At 45.9% G+C, this 16,656-nt stretch overlaps 1 protein-coding gene across 8 annotated transcripts in view; it reads right to left on the reverse strand.

The window, feature by feature from the left end:
- Positions 1-16,656, reverse strand: part of MTMR3 (myotubularin related protein 3) — a 1,575,327-nt gene that overhangs the window by 751,911 nt on the left and 806,760 nt on the right. For all 8 annotated transcript variants that reach the window (XM_085633882.1, XM_085633880.1, XM_085633884.1 and 5 more), the window contains one exon: positions 8,805-8,918. In XM_085633882.1, the coding sequence (XP_085490008.1) occupies positions 8,805-8,918 (114 nt within the window). The remainder of the gene's footprint in view (positions 1-8,804; positions 8,919-16,656) is intronic.

Here is a 16,656-nt window from a genome sequence, read left to right on the forward strand (position 1 = left end):
GAGTGAAGGGCTCATTTCAGTCATTATTAAACCAGGGAAAGATCCACAACACTGTGGCTCCTATTGGCCGATAGGACTACTTAATCTGGACGCTAAGCTATACGCAAAGAGTATAGGCACTAGACTTGACATCAGGCTTCATTAAAGGCAGGCACACTCATGATAATCTCCAGAGGGTGATCCACCTGGTTGGAAAAGCTACAAAAATAATTGATTCCGGATGCCCTACTGGCACTGGAGGCTGAGAAAACCTTTGACCAGGTGGATTGGCCATTCTTATTCCTTACTTTGAATAATGGGGTAGGTTCAGAATTATTTAATCTAGGTAGGGGAACAAGACAGAGCTGTCCCCTTTCACCCCCACTATTTGCCCTTAGTATTGAGCCTTTCGCTTCGTAAATACATGGGTCACCCTCCGTCCAGGAAATATCTGTTGGCACAGACGAACACAAAATTTCCCTGATGGCTGATTACAGGCTGATGACCGTAACCTCCCCAAGACAGACCTAAGCACCACAAATGGAACTCTTGAATGGGTGTTGGGCTTCCATATTAACCTAACTAAAATCATAGCTGCTCAATCTCACTTTGCTGCAATGTGAAATGGAAGCGCTGGTGGCAACTACTCCTTTCCAATGGGCTAAAAAAAGTTATCATATACCTTGGCATCAAGATCACTCGCAAAATCTCAGGTCTTTTTAAAGCAAAATGTCCAATGCTTCTCTAAAAACTCTGGTAGGAATTTCGCAGATGCGCACTCATGTACATCTCATGGCTGGGGCGCTAATATGTTTTTAAAATGAATGTCCTGCCTAGACTCTTGTATCTTTTTCAAGGTCTGCCAATCAAGCTAGATCACGGGTTCCTCCCCGCCTTACAGTCTTTGATACAAACGGCTCCAACTTCCGAGGAGTTCTGCTGGGCTAGCACTACCAGATCTCTATCTTTACATTAAAGTGCGTCTCAACTAAGAGTGATTGCAGACTGGTTGGAATGAGAGTCTGACAAACACTGGCTCCACATGGCTAGGGCGGTGACCAGAAGATGTATCCGAGATCTTATGTGGAAGTCCATAGCAGACTGTTCGCTCAATGTGTACCTTAGCACGCCTACAAAAACTTCCCTTAGAGTGTGGGATAAGATCAACAGAAATGCCGCATGGACCGCCTTTCCCTCCCCATTTACACTGATTAATTACATACAACATTCCCCCCAGCATTGCAACCGGGACCTGTTGACGCATGAAGGGAAGGAGGTTGTCTTACAATTTCAGATCTCTTCCACAACTGGGATAGCCTCACCTTCGAGCACTGCCAAAGAGAATTCCACCTTCCAGCGTCAGAACACTATCACTACACCAAACTCAGACACTGGGTCCTTCGCCCTGACATTCGTGAGGCAGCCACTAGAGACCTTAAACCCATTGGGGGAGGTATTTATTTCCTTTTCTGCTTACTACTCTCCACTCTCACTACCCCTTCACCACAACTTATGGCTTTATGGGAGCAGGTACTTGGGCATTCCATTTCTGAAACAGTGGGGCAGGCTCTGGAGAGACATACCTAGGTTCAATCTCTCAATGCGGATAAGAGAGGCCCACTATAAAGTACTCTATGATTGGTACCTGTATACTACCAAACTGCGGAGAATCTGCCCCAACACCTCAGACTTGTGCTGGAGGGGCTGTGGAATACTGGGTGAGTTTAGGCACATCTAGCGGGATTGCCCTACAATTCGTCCATTTTGGACGGAAATACTAGCCCAGATCAAAGACATTCTGGGATACCCAATCCTGGATGACCCAGGCTTAACACTCTTAAGACTGTGCGATCACACCCTCAAGCACCAGACCGTGGGTGATTGGTCTATACTTTGGCTACGGCTTAGCGCTGTAAAAATGTTGTTGGCTGCTACCTGGAATGGAAAGAAGCACCCTCTTTGACACAATGGCACACTCGACTATGGCAGACTCTCACGATGTAGCGCATGGCAGACATTCTCTCAGACAACATTAAAAACTGAACATACCTGGGGCTAGCTGGTCACATATCTCTCCAAAGGTGTCCCTTTGTGTGCATGCCCAATCCGAACAAGGGCTCTCCATCTCTTTCAATTCGAATACTGTCCAGCCAAGAAGATCACTGGGGGATTGAGAACCCTCTCTACAGACAATATATCGACCAACAATAGATACAACTATCCTCGAAAACTAGATCCTATTCCCATGTGCCACTAGTTCAAGGGTGGTGGGCTGGGGAGAATGGGGTGGGTTCGGAGGAAAACGCTGACTTGTTGTTATATGTACTTACAGTGCCATGTTCACACAATATTCCCAGTTAATTGATAACCTTATGACAAGCAGCAAATAATTTTTTCAATAGACACTGTGTACCATGACTTAGAGATTGATATGCAATGCACTGTAATGCTGAGAATTTTGACCAAAAAAAAGAAATAAAAAAAAGGAGCAAGGAGCTCCAGATCCGCGTCTCAAGGCACGGAAGAACAAGTTACTTACCTACGGTAACACTTTTTCTGGTGGATACAGAATCTGCCTGTGGATTCCTCACCTTGTGAATATCCCCTGCGCCAGCAGCATTCGGAAACTTTTGTAGCAGTCCACGCCGATGAGGTCGAAGACGACGTCACAGAGACCCGGCTTCGCTCGCGACTCCGCTGACGTCACCGGCTCCATAAGAAGACCTAGTCGGCGTGATGACGTCAGTTCTGCCCTTTTTTCCGTGCCTTCGAGGCACACGGACGGACTGACAGCAATATATACACACAGTATACACAGTACATAATATACAAAGCAACACACACAGTGTGGAGAATAAATAGGAAGGCAAAAGAAATAACACAATGCCTTTGACAATAACAAATACATTTTGAAACATCATCATTAGAATTATAGGTATACAAGGGTGGACAACAGGAAGGCGGGTGGGTCAGTGAGGAATCCACAGGCAGATACTGTATCCACCAGAAAAAGCATTACCGAAGGTAAGTAACTTGTTCTTCTGATGGATACATCTGCCAGTGGATTCCTCACCTTGTGAAAAGATTCCCACAGCAGTCCCACTCCCGGAGGAGGGTGTCCACCCTTCTATACCAGAAAGTTCTGAAGGACGGAACGAGCAAAACGTCCGTCCCTCCTCACCTCAGAATCCAAGCAGTAATGCTTTGCGAAAGTGTGAAGGGAGGCCCAAGTTGCCGCACTATAAATGTCCTCCACAGGAACACCTCTAGACAGAGCAGACGTGGAAGACTTAGCTCTAGTAGAATGAGCCCTTAAACCCTCTGGAGGTTCCTTACCGGCCAAAGAGTAGCATATCTTGATGCACAAGACAATCCATCTGGAAAGGGTGCGCTTGTGCACCGCTCTGCCTTTCCTGCAGCCGACAAAGCCCACAAAGAGCTGGTCGTCCACTCGAAAGTCCTTTGTCCTATCAAGGTAGAAGCTCACCGCCCTCTTAGGGTCCAGACGGTGAAGCCGCTCCTCATCCTTGGAAGGATGAAGGGGAGGATTGAAGGTAGGAAGGGTAATGGATTGCCCCAGATGGAAAGGAGTTACCACCTTAGGCAGAAAAGCAGCCCTGGTCCCGAGTACCATTCTTTCAGCATGAATGGTCAAGAACGGGGGTTTTGAACTTAGAGCTTGATGCTCACTTACCCTCCTTGCCGAGGTAATCGCAATGAGAAAAACCGCTTTGAAAGACAACAGTCTCAGGGGACACTTGCGTAAAGGTTCGAAGGGAGAACCCATCAGGTAAGTTAAGACAAGATTTAAGTCCCATTGAGGCACAATAAAAGGAGCAGTAGGAAACTTGTTTGTAAGACCCTTTAGAAATCGTAAAACAATAGGCGATTTGAACAATGATGGTTGATCCGGCAAACAAAGGAATGCCGACAAGGCTGAAAGATATCCCTTTACAGTGGCTACAGCAAAACCTTGCTGAACAAGAGAAAGGGCAAACTGAAGAATGTCAGATAAACGAGCCCTCAAAGGCTCAATAGATTTCTCCCCACACCAGAGCACAAATTTAGACCACCTATAGGAATAGATAGATTTGGTGGAATGACGTCTGCCAGACAAAATTACATCTACCACATCTGGCGGGAGAGAAAAATAATTCAGGTTGCCCCGTTCAATCTCCAGGCATGAAGGTATAAGCTCTAGAGGTGGCGGTGTAGAACCTGCCCCTCCATCTGAGAGAGGAGGTCTGCCCTGAGAGGGAGACGGGGCGGAGGGCACGAGGAGAGGTGGAGAGGATCTGTATACCACACCCTTCTTGGCCAATCCGGGGCGATCAATATGACTTGGGCCCAGTCTTGGCGAATATTCCTCAGAACTCGAGGAATCAAGGGTATGGGAGGAAACGCGTAAAGGAGAGGAGTGCCCCAACTCAACTGAAAAGCATCCCCCAATGTTCCCTGCATCGGATACTGGAGACTGCAGAAAGACCGGCAGTGAGCGTTCTTGTGAGTGGCAAACCGGTCCACCCGAGGGGTTCCCCACATCCGGAAAACGTGAAGAACCACCTCTAGATGAAGCCTCCACTCGTGGTCGGCGGAGAACTGCCGACAGACTGTCTGCACGAACGTTCAGAACCCCGGCCAAATGAGTTGCCATCAGACAAATCTGCTGATCCTGAACCCAGGACCAGAGACGCAGAGCCTCTCTGCAGAGACAAAGCGACCCCACTCCTCCCTGCTTGTTGACATACCACATCGCAGTAGTGTTGTGCGTCAGAACTTGAACTGACTGACCGCGAAGGGAAGGGAGGAAGGCCTTGAGCGCCAAACGTATCGCCCGTAATTCCAGAAGGTTAATGTGAAGCAACCTTTCCACTGGAGACCAAAGACCCTTCATCTCCAGATCCCCCAGATGCGCACCCCACCCTAAAGTGGATGCATCTGTTATCACTGTGGCCACCGATGGAGGTAGATGGAAGGGCTTTCCTTGAGACAGACTGCCCTCCACGCTCCACCAAGACAGATCCGCCGCAGCTTCTCTGGAGATCCTCACAGACTCCCGGAGATCTCCTTTGTGCTGATACCACTGCCTGTGGAGGCACCACTGGAGCGCCCTCATGTGCCAGCGTGCATGGTTGACCAACAGAATGCAGGAAGCAAACAGACCGAGCAGGCGAAGGGCCTTCAGGACAGGAACGACCGCTCCATTGTAAAACAAGGGAATCATTTCCTGTATGTCGAGAATCCTTTGTGGAGGTGGGAATGCCCGACACACAGTAGTGTCCAGTACCGCCCCTACGAACAGGTTGCGCTGAGAGGGCACCAGGTGATATTTGGGCACGTTTATCGAAAAACCCAATTTGTACAACAGCTGAGTTGTAACCTGCAGATGATGAAGCACCTTCTCTGGCGACTCAGCTTTGATCAGCCAGTCGTCCAGATAGGGGAAAACTGAAATCCCCGACCTTCTGAGATGGGCTGCCACCACTGCCATCACCTTCGTGAAGACTCGAGGTGCAGTAGTAAGACCAAACTGAAGGATCGCAAACTGATAATGTTGAGACCCTACTCGTAAACCGGAGATACTTCCTGTGCGACTTCAGGATGGGGATGTGGAAATAGGCATCTTACAAATCGATCGACACCACCCAGTCCTCCTGATGCAGTGCTTGAAGAACCTGCGCAAGGGTGAGCAACTTGAACTTCTCTTGCTTCAGAAAAAGATTCAAGATCCTGAGGTCCAATATTGGACGCAATCTGCCGTCCTTTTACGGAATCAGGAAATACCGGGAGTAGCATCCCTGACCCCTTTCCCGCTCTGGAACCACCTCTATCACACCTTTTTTTTTTTTTTTAGTAATGTCAGGACTTCCTCCTGCAGGAGAAGAAGGTGGCCCTCCGAGCAAGCACCTTGGCAAGGAGGGTAGTTTGGAGGGAATTCCCGAAAGGGAAGGGCGTACCCATTTTCTACAAGATCTAGAACCCAAAGATCTGTAGTAACCGATTCCCAATCTTGTAGAAAATGGGTAAGCCCACCCCCCACAGAACCAGCATGATCCAGAATGGTGGATCTAGGGCTACTTTGCAGTGGTGGGAGGGGCTGAGGAGGAGGAAAAAGAGGAGGAGGAGAGCTCGACCTCGAGTGCGACCTCTGATTCTGCCTCTGTAGCTCTTATACAGAGTGTTTTGCTGCTGCTGCTGGGGCGGTCTATAAGAACGAAAGGTTGACCTTCCGAAGCCCCTGTATCTCTTGAACGAACCCCTTGGCTGAGTTTGAAGGCCCAAAGATTTAGCCGCGGCCTTACTCTCCTTAAATCTTTCAAGCGCAGCATCCGCTTTCTTGCCAAAAAAGTCCAGAGCCATCGAAAGGCAAGTCCAGGAGCGTTGACTGCACATCAGGGGAGAACTCTGAAAACTTGAGCCACACACTCTTCCTTGTGGCAACAGAAGAACCCATGATTCTTGCTACTGAGTCAGCTGTATCCAAGCCGCTTTGGATTACTTGACGTGCAGCCGCTTGGGTATCCAACAGGACCTCATTAAAGTTCATCCTATCCTCTTCTGACAGCTTTGGGGCCAATTGCTTTGCTGAATCCATAAGAGCATGGATATATCGGCCCAAGAGACAGGTGGCATTCGTCGATTTTAAGGCCATACTGGCAGAAGATAATACCTTCTTGGCCGACTGGTCCAATTTCTTCGCATCCCTGTCACTCGGAACTTGAGGAAAAGCACCTGTTGATTTTCTGGAACAGGCAGTCTGAACCACCAGACTCTCCGGAGATGGATGAGATGTTAAAAAGTCTGGGTCCCCTGGAGCCGTCCTATACCTCCTAGCAATAACTTTAGAAACTGCAGGAGCAGAGATACCTCCATTACTGGTTCTATAATGGCGTTGTTAAAAGGGAGCAAAGGCTCCGATGCAGTAGAAGGAGAGTTCAGAACCTCTGTCAGGATGTTAGGCTTAAACTCTGCAGATGGCAACTGCAGATCTAGAAGTTCAGCCGCCTTTTTAATAACAGCATGGTATGGAGCCACATCCTTTGAAGGAGCATCAGCAGGAGGAGTAATCTCCCATTCCGGCGATAAATCCAGGCCACTAGCCTCCTTCAATTCATCAAACACATCGTCCAACTCCATCAGCTCACCTTCTTCTACTTCCTCCATCAGGTACCTCTGTTCCTCCAGTACCCTTTGGGCCTCCCTCCTAGACCTGATCCTCACAGCAGAAGTCGGCGGCGCCGTGACCGAATCCGACGGCGCCGGAGCAGGCGTCAAGCGCGGATCCAAAGGACCAGCCGGCGTCGAACGAGGTCGAGTCGGCGCCGGTGAAGAAGGGAGCGGAGACGATGTCCTCGGCGCCGGTGGATGCCAAGACGGCGTTGCCGGGAAAAATGGCATGAAGGGAGCCTGAGGATGAGCTTGGGGAACTCCCAAACTGAAGGCCATAGGACCCATAGGACCCGAAGGTGCACAAGAGGGGTAACAAGGCTCTGGAGAAGACCCCATACATAGCATCAAGATAATGCATAGGATCCTGACCTGGGCCTAGAAACGATGGATAAGGCTCAGGCTGAGGCATCACCGGCCTCAGGCCGACCGGCGCAGACTGTGGAACCAGCGGAGCCGAAGCTGGATGCTCCTTAATCGGAACCAGAGACGAAGCCGGAGATGGAGCCGGTGTCGGAGATTGTGACGGAGCCGGAGAATGCTCCGGTGAAGCCACAGGTGACAACAGGCCAATAGGAGAATCAGGAACAGGCGAAGGAGATACAAAGTCCTTACGGCGTCGGGAGGGCGAGGTCTATCTCGGAGCCGTATCCCTATCCGAGCGATGTCGAGATCCATGCCTCTTCTTTTTCTTGTGCTTCTTGGACTTAGAAGCATGTCCCGAAGTCGACTTAAACGCCGACCTCGATCTCGATCTTCTCCAGCCTCTTTTTTCCTTCTTCATCTTGGCAATGAACAATTTGCCTTCCCTCTCCTTTAGAGCCTTGGAGCTCATCTTGCGACAGGAAGAACACCCATCTACATCGTGGTCCAATGAAAGACACCATATGCAGTCTTCATGCGGATCCGTTATGGACATGTGCTTTACGCACTCCCGGCAGGGCTTAAAACCAGACTTCTTCGTCGACATTTTCAGCTGAAGACAAGAAGAGAGCGAGAAACCAGTAGAAAACAAAGTATCAAATGCAGTTACAGAGAGAGTCCCGAAAACCGTTGGCGTCGACGGCGCGGAAAAAAGGGAACGGACGTCATCACGCTGACGAGGTCTTCTTATGGAGCCGGTGACGTCAGCGGAGTCGCGAGCAGAGCCGTGTCTGTGACGTTGTCTTCGACCTCATCGACGTGTACTGCTACAAAAGTTTCTGAATGTTGCTGGCGCAGGGGATATTCACAAGGTGAGGAATCCACTGGCCGATGTATCCACCAGAAAGAAAGAACTAAAAAGCACATGGGCGATAATGATATGTGACCCTGCTCGTCACTTCTGAGAGGAACAGAATCAGCGGGGAGTCGCAAAGTTTGAAATCAGTGCTTAGAAGTAGCTACCGAAACCTTTCGAAAGAGGAACCACGGCCCAGTTCTGAAAACCATAGATCTTGGTTTGATTGACAAAACAGAGCAAATTATCATCTTTCTTTATATTTGACATCCCTGCTACATTCCACGAGAAGGGAGATATCAAGCTTTATTATGTTTTCCTTATCAGTAGTGTTTGTTTCAAAATCAGAACTATCTGTATTAAGTTTTTGTGGCAACTTAAGACGAATGTGACCATATATGTTCTCCTGTGACAAAGTATATAATGACAAATCCCTCACCTGTACACCACTGCTGGGATGCGTTTCCAAGATCTGAAGCTGGCAACACTCTCCAATTCTTTGTCAGTAATCCAAGCAGGTACAATTAGTTCCTGAGGATAGCTTGCACATAGCCTGATGGAAGAGAAAGATATGGAAAGTCAGTCCTCAGGAAGAGAAAACTCAAGGAACTTTCATACACAATTGGACAAAGTTGAATGAAGCTTAAATAAGGCTCACGCCTAAAAGCTTCAGGCCAAATTTATAACCTCAAGGAGAATAAGCGCATACGGGATACTGAGTGAGACAGATAAGAGGATTAATAAGAAAGATATAAGGGCTGAGGAGAAAAACTTGATTGGAGCTAATGGGCTGGTATGGAATACAGTACATAATCTCTGAAGGGTCATTTACGACAGACGTCCCTGATATGAGAGGGACAAAACAGGAAAGTCAGGCAGAAAAACAGAGTAGGGCTACAACTTGAAGTACATACAAAATTGTTTAAGGAACGCTGTAGCAAACATTTGAAATCACACTACGCAACACCGCCTTGAGACCCTCACGTGTGAGTAGCTGCGCTATGCAAACCCAGATTGATTGATTAGGTTAGTAACAATGGTCAAATCTGCAGTGAATTAAGGAAGGATTAGGGAAGGTGCTTGGAGAAGATGATCTCTTCTTCTCACTACTAGGGTCCTGAATAAGGGCAGAAATGTAGAGGGAACAGGTTTTGAGTCATGTTTTTTTTTTTTTGTTTTACTTTCATTATGCATTTTTACCTGTCTTCCACTTTTATGTATTATCTCTTCTTTTGTTTATCTTGTATATAATTCACTCATAACATTTGAGAATTTTGTTTCCCCAATATAATATATTTTAACGCTAAAGGGTTAAGCCTCCCAGTTAAGAGGAGGAAGTTCTTGAAAGAGGATGAAAGACAGAGGAGACAAATCCCTTCTACAGGAGTCACACTTTCAAAACAAAGATTATGCAAATCAAAAGAAGCCAGGTGGATGAAATTCTCCTAACGAAGGCAGTCAATAAGAAAAATGGGGCTATCATATCAATAGCCAGGACAGCCAATTAAAAAATTCTCAATTTGGAAGGAGATTTGGAGGTGAGATAGGTTTGGGTATTTCTTATTGACAGATCCAATGAACTACCCTGAATTCTGTGGGGGCATGTATTATTTACTTGTCACTCAAGAACTGCTGAAAAATATAAAGAAATCATTCATTGAACCTCAATGCATCTCATTTCGCTTATGTATTAAGGTAATTCAGAAATTGGTGAAAACCGCTTCACCCCAATAAACACGGAGATTGAATAACAATCTACTTATCAATCAACACTATGTGAACAACAATTCGGGACGCTGTATTTTATTCCTTTAAAGAAAACTCTGCTACTGTGAATGATTATGAATCTGTATGGAATGACATGAGGGCTACTATCAGAGGTATCTCTATTTCTGATCATTAAGAACACAATAGAGCACAATTAAAAAACCTACAAAAAGAAATTAAGGGTCTTGAATTGTTTCATCTGTGTATGTGAAACTAATCACTAAAATATGATAACATGGCTATTTCCAATAATACAGTTTCTGGAGTTCTATCTGAAAAAGCAGGGCTTCTCTGTGTAGCAAACAAAACTGGCGACATACTGGCTAAATATTTAAAAATAAAAAATATTCATACTTAATATTGCAACAGTAAAAAAAATAAAAAAAATAAAAATAAATGATTAAGATATAATTTGGATTGTGAAAGACTTCTATAGGGAAAAGTTATTGATGCTCAAACTAAGATAGATATATATCTTGACAGAATAAACATCACAACATTCGATGATGATTGAGATTACTTGAGAAGATCAACTGAGATTTCAGAAATAGACCATTAAACAGATTTGCTTACGTAAAGCGCCTGGGCTGGATGGACTCGCATACCACTTTCATAAAAAATTTGAATTGTCCCTGGTGACTGCTATACAAAAACTTTGAGTCATTTTCTGGGAGATGGTCAGTAATAGCCATTTCAGCAGATTCAGGAATTCCCCAGGAAAAATAAAGATAACTTTCAGCCAGAAATGCTAGATACTGTTCAATATCATTCACTATTTGATACACATTATATAACTGATGCAAAGACCACGCTATCAGAATACAGAAAATAATTGGTAAACTCATTCTTATTTCCCAAACAAGTTTCACGAAAAAGACTATTTAGTGAGAACACAAGCCTTTGGGCTAGGTTTATGTAATTAGCTAATGCCCTTGATCCCTCTGTGGCCATAGTGAATTGCAAATGATGAAAAACAAAAACCACGGCTGTGCACCAAGTGAGTGCTATAGAATAAAAATTGGGGCAAGACTAAGGAAGTTCCTGAGCCATGTAGGGCATCTCCCACCCATTATATGTGCCTAAATAAGTATTGGAAGCCCTATCACTGGGTGGGGCACTGGAGGTTTCTCACTAACAATAGACAAGCATTGACATAGCCAATAGGTCTCGCCTTTGGGGTGTTATAAGTGTTTAGACAAAGCTATAGGCTTTGTTAACGTTTTTAATATGTGTTGTAGAGCATTGTGAATGTTGTGCAGCATGTTGAAAATGTATAAGTTATAATAATAAGAAAAAGTGTTATAACTATTTGTCACCTTATATCTAACTGAAAAAACATTAAATACAACTGAAGTACTGAACTAAAAACCAAAATGAATACAAAAAATGTGTCCTAGTTTACTTGTTTATGCAATGCTGTAAATGTTTCCTTGTTTGTTGTAATTAATTTTTGATACAGTTTTATTGCTAGGTGTGGGATATAAACAACGGGAGGGTGGATGTTGTGAAATAGTATTTTAATTAGATAGGAGTAGTGGAGAGTTATTTGTGGAGAATTAATAGATGTCAAATTTTTATGCCAAACTGTAGTGTGTAGTGATGCTGAGGTGGTTGTGAGTAGTGGCGGAGGTGATGCTCAGGTGATCCGGAATGATATAGAGGTGATGCTTAATTGGTGGTGCTCTGATTCTGAGGTGATGCTTATGTGATGCTGAATGATACATAGGTGGTACTGAGTGATGCTGAGGTGGTGCTAAGTGATGTTGTGGTGATGAGTTATGCAGATGTTGTGTAGCTGAACTGGTGCTTATATGGTGCCAAGTGATGTTTTTGTTTGGTGTTGAGGTGTTGCTGTATTTATGCTGAAGTGGTGCTGCGCTGGTTTTGAATTGCTGCTGGTGTGGGGCTGTGCAGGCGTTGAGCTGGTGTTGCACTGGTGGTGGTGCACTGATGTAGAGGTGGTGCTGTGCTAATGCTAAAATGGTGCTGTGTTGATAATGTGGTGTGTACTGTGCAATGGGGGGAAAGGTAGCATGCACCACAGCTGCGCAGAGGCATTATTTAGCAGCCAGTGCCAGCAAGCACGCACAAAAAGCAATTGCTAATAATTAAGTGCCCATGTGCACACCGGCAGACACCGGCTCAAATTAAGCCCCAGCGGGGGCCTGCATTACGCCCCTGGATTGAGCGAGCCCCAAGAGCCTGGACTACTACACACACAAACACACACACACACAAAGGAGCTGTAATACAAGGGACGCCTGCTACGCAGTGGCTGATCTGTAGGCCTCCTGTAGAGTGAAATGTGCTGGCCTTCTGAACTGTCCCTGTGTGCAGGCCTCCCACGGAAAACTCTTTATTTAACAATATTCCCAAAAACAAAACATCTTTTAATGTCCTTTATTTTGTATTGTAGGCACCTTGTTGGCTGTTTGGATGGTTTTGGCATATCAATATAATCAGTGTAGCTGAAAAATAAAAACAGTGGCAGCGTGGGCCTGTTTAAGGTATTAACATTCCTGCAGATTAACAGAGCCTAAACACTTACATCTGTTGCACCAATCTCGGGGAGGAGACAGGGAGACAGGGGAAGAGTGAAGGGGGCGGGTGAGGAGCCAGTGAAGGGAGATAAATCGTAGCGATAAGAAACAATACACAGACTGTTTACTGTAGAGCCGTCTGTTGGAAGTGTAGGAGGGGTGGTGGGTCGGCCTCCAGTTACAGTAGCAGTACTGGTGTGCTTACCGTCTGGGCAGCACAGGAGCACAAATGTTGCTGCTGATGATTTAAAAACTAACAAATAGTGTAATAAAGGGCAATAATGGCAATGTGTCAAAGTTGCTAGGAATAATAAAAAAGAATAATATCATACTATCACAGCAGCTTGTGGCGGAGGAGTTTCTCCCTCGGCCAGGGTGGAGAAGACGCGCCTTGTAAGGAAAGCTGCAAGGTCAAGTGAGTTCACAAATGCGAACATCGGAAACCTGGGCATCTGTGTGTGAAATTTGTTTATTAAACAAAAAACTAGAGAATCACGTGGGTGTGATAGAGGGGGCACATGCAGTGGGGTGAAGGAAACATGCACCACAGCTGTGCACTGTGCAGTGGGGTGAAAGGAAGCACGCACCACAGCTGTGCAATCTGCAATAAGGTGAAAGTAAGCACTTACCATGCACTGGAAGGCAAGAACGGGGCCGAGCATTCGGAGGTGGAGGGCGAGCTTCCTGGTTTGGGCGGGGACTGAGGGGACACTTCGCCTACAGTTGGCCAGGCGTGCTTCAAATGACAAAGCGCAGGATGCTGCTAGGGCGTGGGGGGCTTTGGTGGAGGAGCTTCGTCGCTGGGGGGGAACAGGAAGAGGAGGGTGGGAATCAGGCGCGAGTGGCCCGGACTGGGAGGAGTGTGGTGGGACCTGCTGGGACTGCCGGGGAGACTACTCAGGAGGGGGCCGCTTGAATATTCTCCGAGAATAATCGCTGTTTGTGCAACTTTATTAGGATGTACATGGTGGTCGAGCTCCGGGGTGGTATGCCTATGAGCGGTAGAGTGCAGCCTTTGGTACTTTTGAGAACGCTGATGGGGTTCATCCCATGAATCGGAGTTCAGCTCCCTGGCTACGTGGGGCACTCTACGCATTACCAGGGCGGGGGACCGCTGTGGGCACACTGACAGGGGGGGGGGGGGGGGGGGGGGTAGAGGGGGAGCAGGGTGGGGTGTTAGGAATGGCACTGTTGCGGAACTACTTTCTCCTGTATTGTCGTTAATTGCCTAGTTCTCCTACACGGGCCTACTGTATGAAACGCTGACCTCACGATGCTGTTGTTGGGGACAAACTAATAAAAATTGTTTAAAAAAAAAAAAAGTCAAAGTAAGCACGCACCACAGCTGTGCACTGGGGTGAAAGGAGGCACACACCACATATCTGCACTGTGCAGTGTTGTGAAAGGAAGCACGCGCCACTACTGTGCAGTGGGGTGAAAGGCAGCATTTGCCACAGCTGTGTAATGTGCAATGGGAGGAAAGGAAGCACGCACCACAGCTGTGCACTGTGCAGAGATGTCAAAGGTAGCACGCACCACAGCTGGGCAGAGATGTGAAAGGAAGCGCGTACCACGGTACTGAAAAAACACGAATGTTAAAATGTGCGGTCAATTTTTAAGCTGTGTACTGTGCAATGGGGAAAAGGAAGCATGCACCACAGCTGTGCACTGTGCAGAGGTGTCAAAGTTAGCACGCACCACAGCTGTGCAGAGGTGTGAAAGAAAGCGCGCACCACGGTACTGAAAAAACGTGAATGTTAAAAGGTGCAGTTGTACACTGTGCAGAGATGTGAAAGGTAGCACGCACCACAGCTAAGCAGAGGCATTATTTAGCAGCCGGTGCCAGCAAGCACGCACAAAAAGCAAGTGCTAATAATTAAGTGCCCATGAGTGCACCGGCAGACACCGACTCAAATTAAGCCGCCAGCAAGGGCCTGCGTTACGCCTCTGGATCGAGCGAGCACCAAAAGCAATGTGGGGAAAAGAAACACGCACCACAGCATTGCACTATGCAGAGATGTAAAAGGTAGCACGCACCATAGCTGCGCCGAAGTGTGAAAGAAAGTGCGCACCACAGTGATGAAAAAACGCTAATGTTAAAAGGTGTGGTCAATTTTTAAGATGGTACTGAAAAAGAGGAGACTGTAGAGGCCAACTACAGAGTACAGCAAATGTCTTGACAATAACATACCAATACAAAGATAACGGTGCAGGAAGAGAGCGCTGACAGATGAAATGCGAGTGTGGAGGGGATGCACCATGTAAGTATCTTATTGTCATGAATGCGAGTGCTGGAAAAGAAGCATGCACTCTTGTGGCGGTGGGGTCTGTCCCTTGGCCGGGGTGGAGGGGAAGCGCCTTGTAAGAAAGCTGCAAGGTCTTGAAATGAAACATGATCCACAACAGATGGCACGCTGCACGCCACTGCTCGCTCCTGACAGCTAAATGCTGTGGGAGTAGAAATTTTCAGAAAAGGTGGGACATTCACCGCCTTCGGCCAATTTCGTGCTTTCAAATTTGAAAGCCACACGCAAAGGCCAATAGCATGTGTGGAAAACCACCCGCACGAGTTTACAGAAAGTCTGAAGTGATTCCAAAAGGCCTTCTCCTAGCGAAGCGCATGTGCGCTGCGCTAGGCTCGACCTAAAAAAGAAATATGGTGCTATGAAGTGCACGTTTGATTTAAATATATTTGAGTGTATGAAAACAAAAAGGTTAATGCTGTGCATGATTCCGCCATCTAGTGGTTGGTCCGAAATGGTCTCCTAGTCTTGTTTTTTTGTGTGGGTGTTGTAAACGACCATCTGGTTCTATGTCCCTACTTCAATGACACCAGACGTATATCCCGGAAGCCATTCAATGTGGTTGCCATATTGCGATTCTTTTTTCCCTTTGGGCAACTTCTTTGCACATTTAGTTTACTTTCTTTTGCATTGTATTTTTGATTATATATATATATATATATATATATATATATATATATATATATATATATATATATATATATATATATATATCTATCTATCTATCTATCTATCTATCTATCTATCTATCTATCTATCTATCTATCTATCTATCTATCTATCTATCTATCTATCTATCTATCTATCTATCTATCTATCTATCTATCTATCTATATATATATATATATATTATTGCTTGCTAATTCACCTCCGTTGGGATGCTGAGGTGCTCACATGTGAATCCAGAAAACTCTTCAATCCGCAAAACTACTCCTACAGGTAAGTAACCTTTTTTTTTGGAAGCAGGAACCTGATTCACATGCTGTGCACTGATTTTGTAGCAGAATCTTGTTTGAGTGTGTATTTGGTAACAAGTGTTTTAACACTTTTTCCCACCTGGGCCTCCTTATTGGCTTAAATGTCCATACATTTATGTTTTCTGAAAGTGTGTACAAAAGACCATTTGGCTCTGTATAGATAACAACACTATTCCTAAGTAGGTGAGGGTTACTCTTTTTCCTTGTTGAGTGGGCTCTTGGCCTCTCTTTTAGCACTATTCCTGTGGTCTTGTGGCAGTGTAGAATTGTTTGCACTATCCATCTAAAATTAGTCCCCTTTGTACCTGGGTACCCCTTGCTTGTTTGTGCAAAGGATATGAAAAAATATTCTCCGAGAGGTTTAGTCTTCAATACACGATTGCCTGTCTCACTTATAGGGTGCATAGGGTTTTTTCAGCTTTTTTCTTGGGTTGTTGAAAGAAGGCATGTTGGTGTATTGTTTGGTTAACATGGAAATGTGATACCACTTTTGTGATACCACTTTTGGTACAAACTCTAGATGTTTTTCTCATTCCTACCTTATCCTTGTGGATTTGTAGGTATGGCTCATGTGTTATAAATGCCTGCATTTTGCTAACCCTTTGTAATGATATGATGGCAACCAGGAAGGCTGTTTTCAGTGCTAGCTATATGAGACTGCATTTTACATCAGTTCAAATTGTGTTTATTAGTTGTTTCCATGT

The sequence above is a fragment of the Triturus cristatus genome, chromosome 11 (assembly GCF_964204655.1).
Source record: "Triturus cristatus chromosome 11, aTriCri1.1, whole genome shotgun sequence".
NCBI classification, from domain to species: domain Eukaryota; kingdom Metazoa; phylum Chordata; class Amphibia; order Caudata; family Salamandridae; genus Triturus; species Triturus cristatus.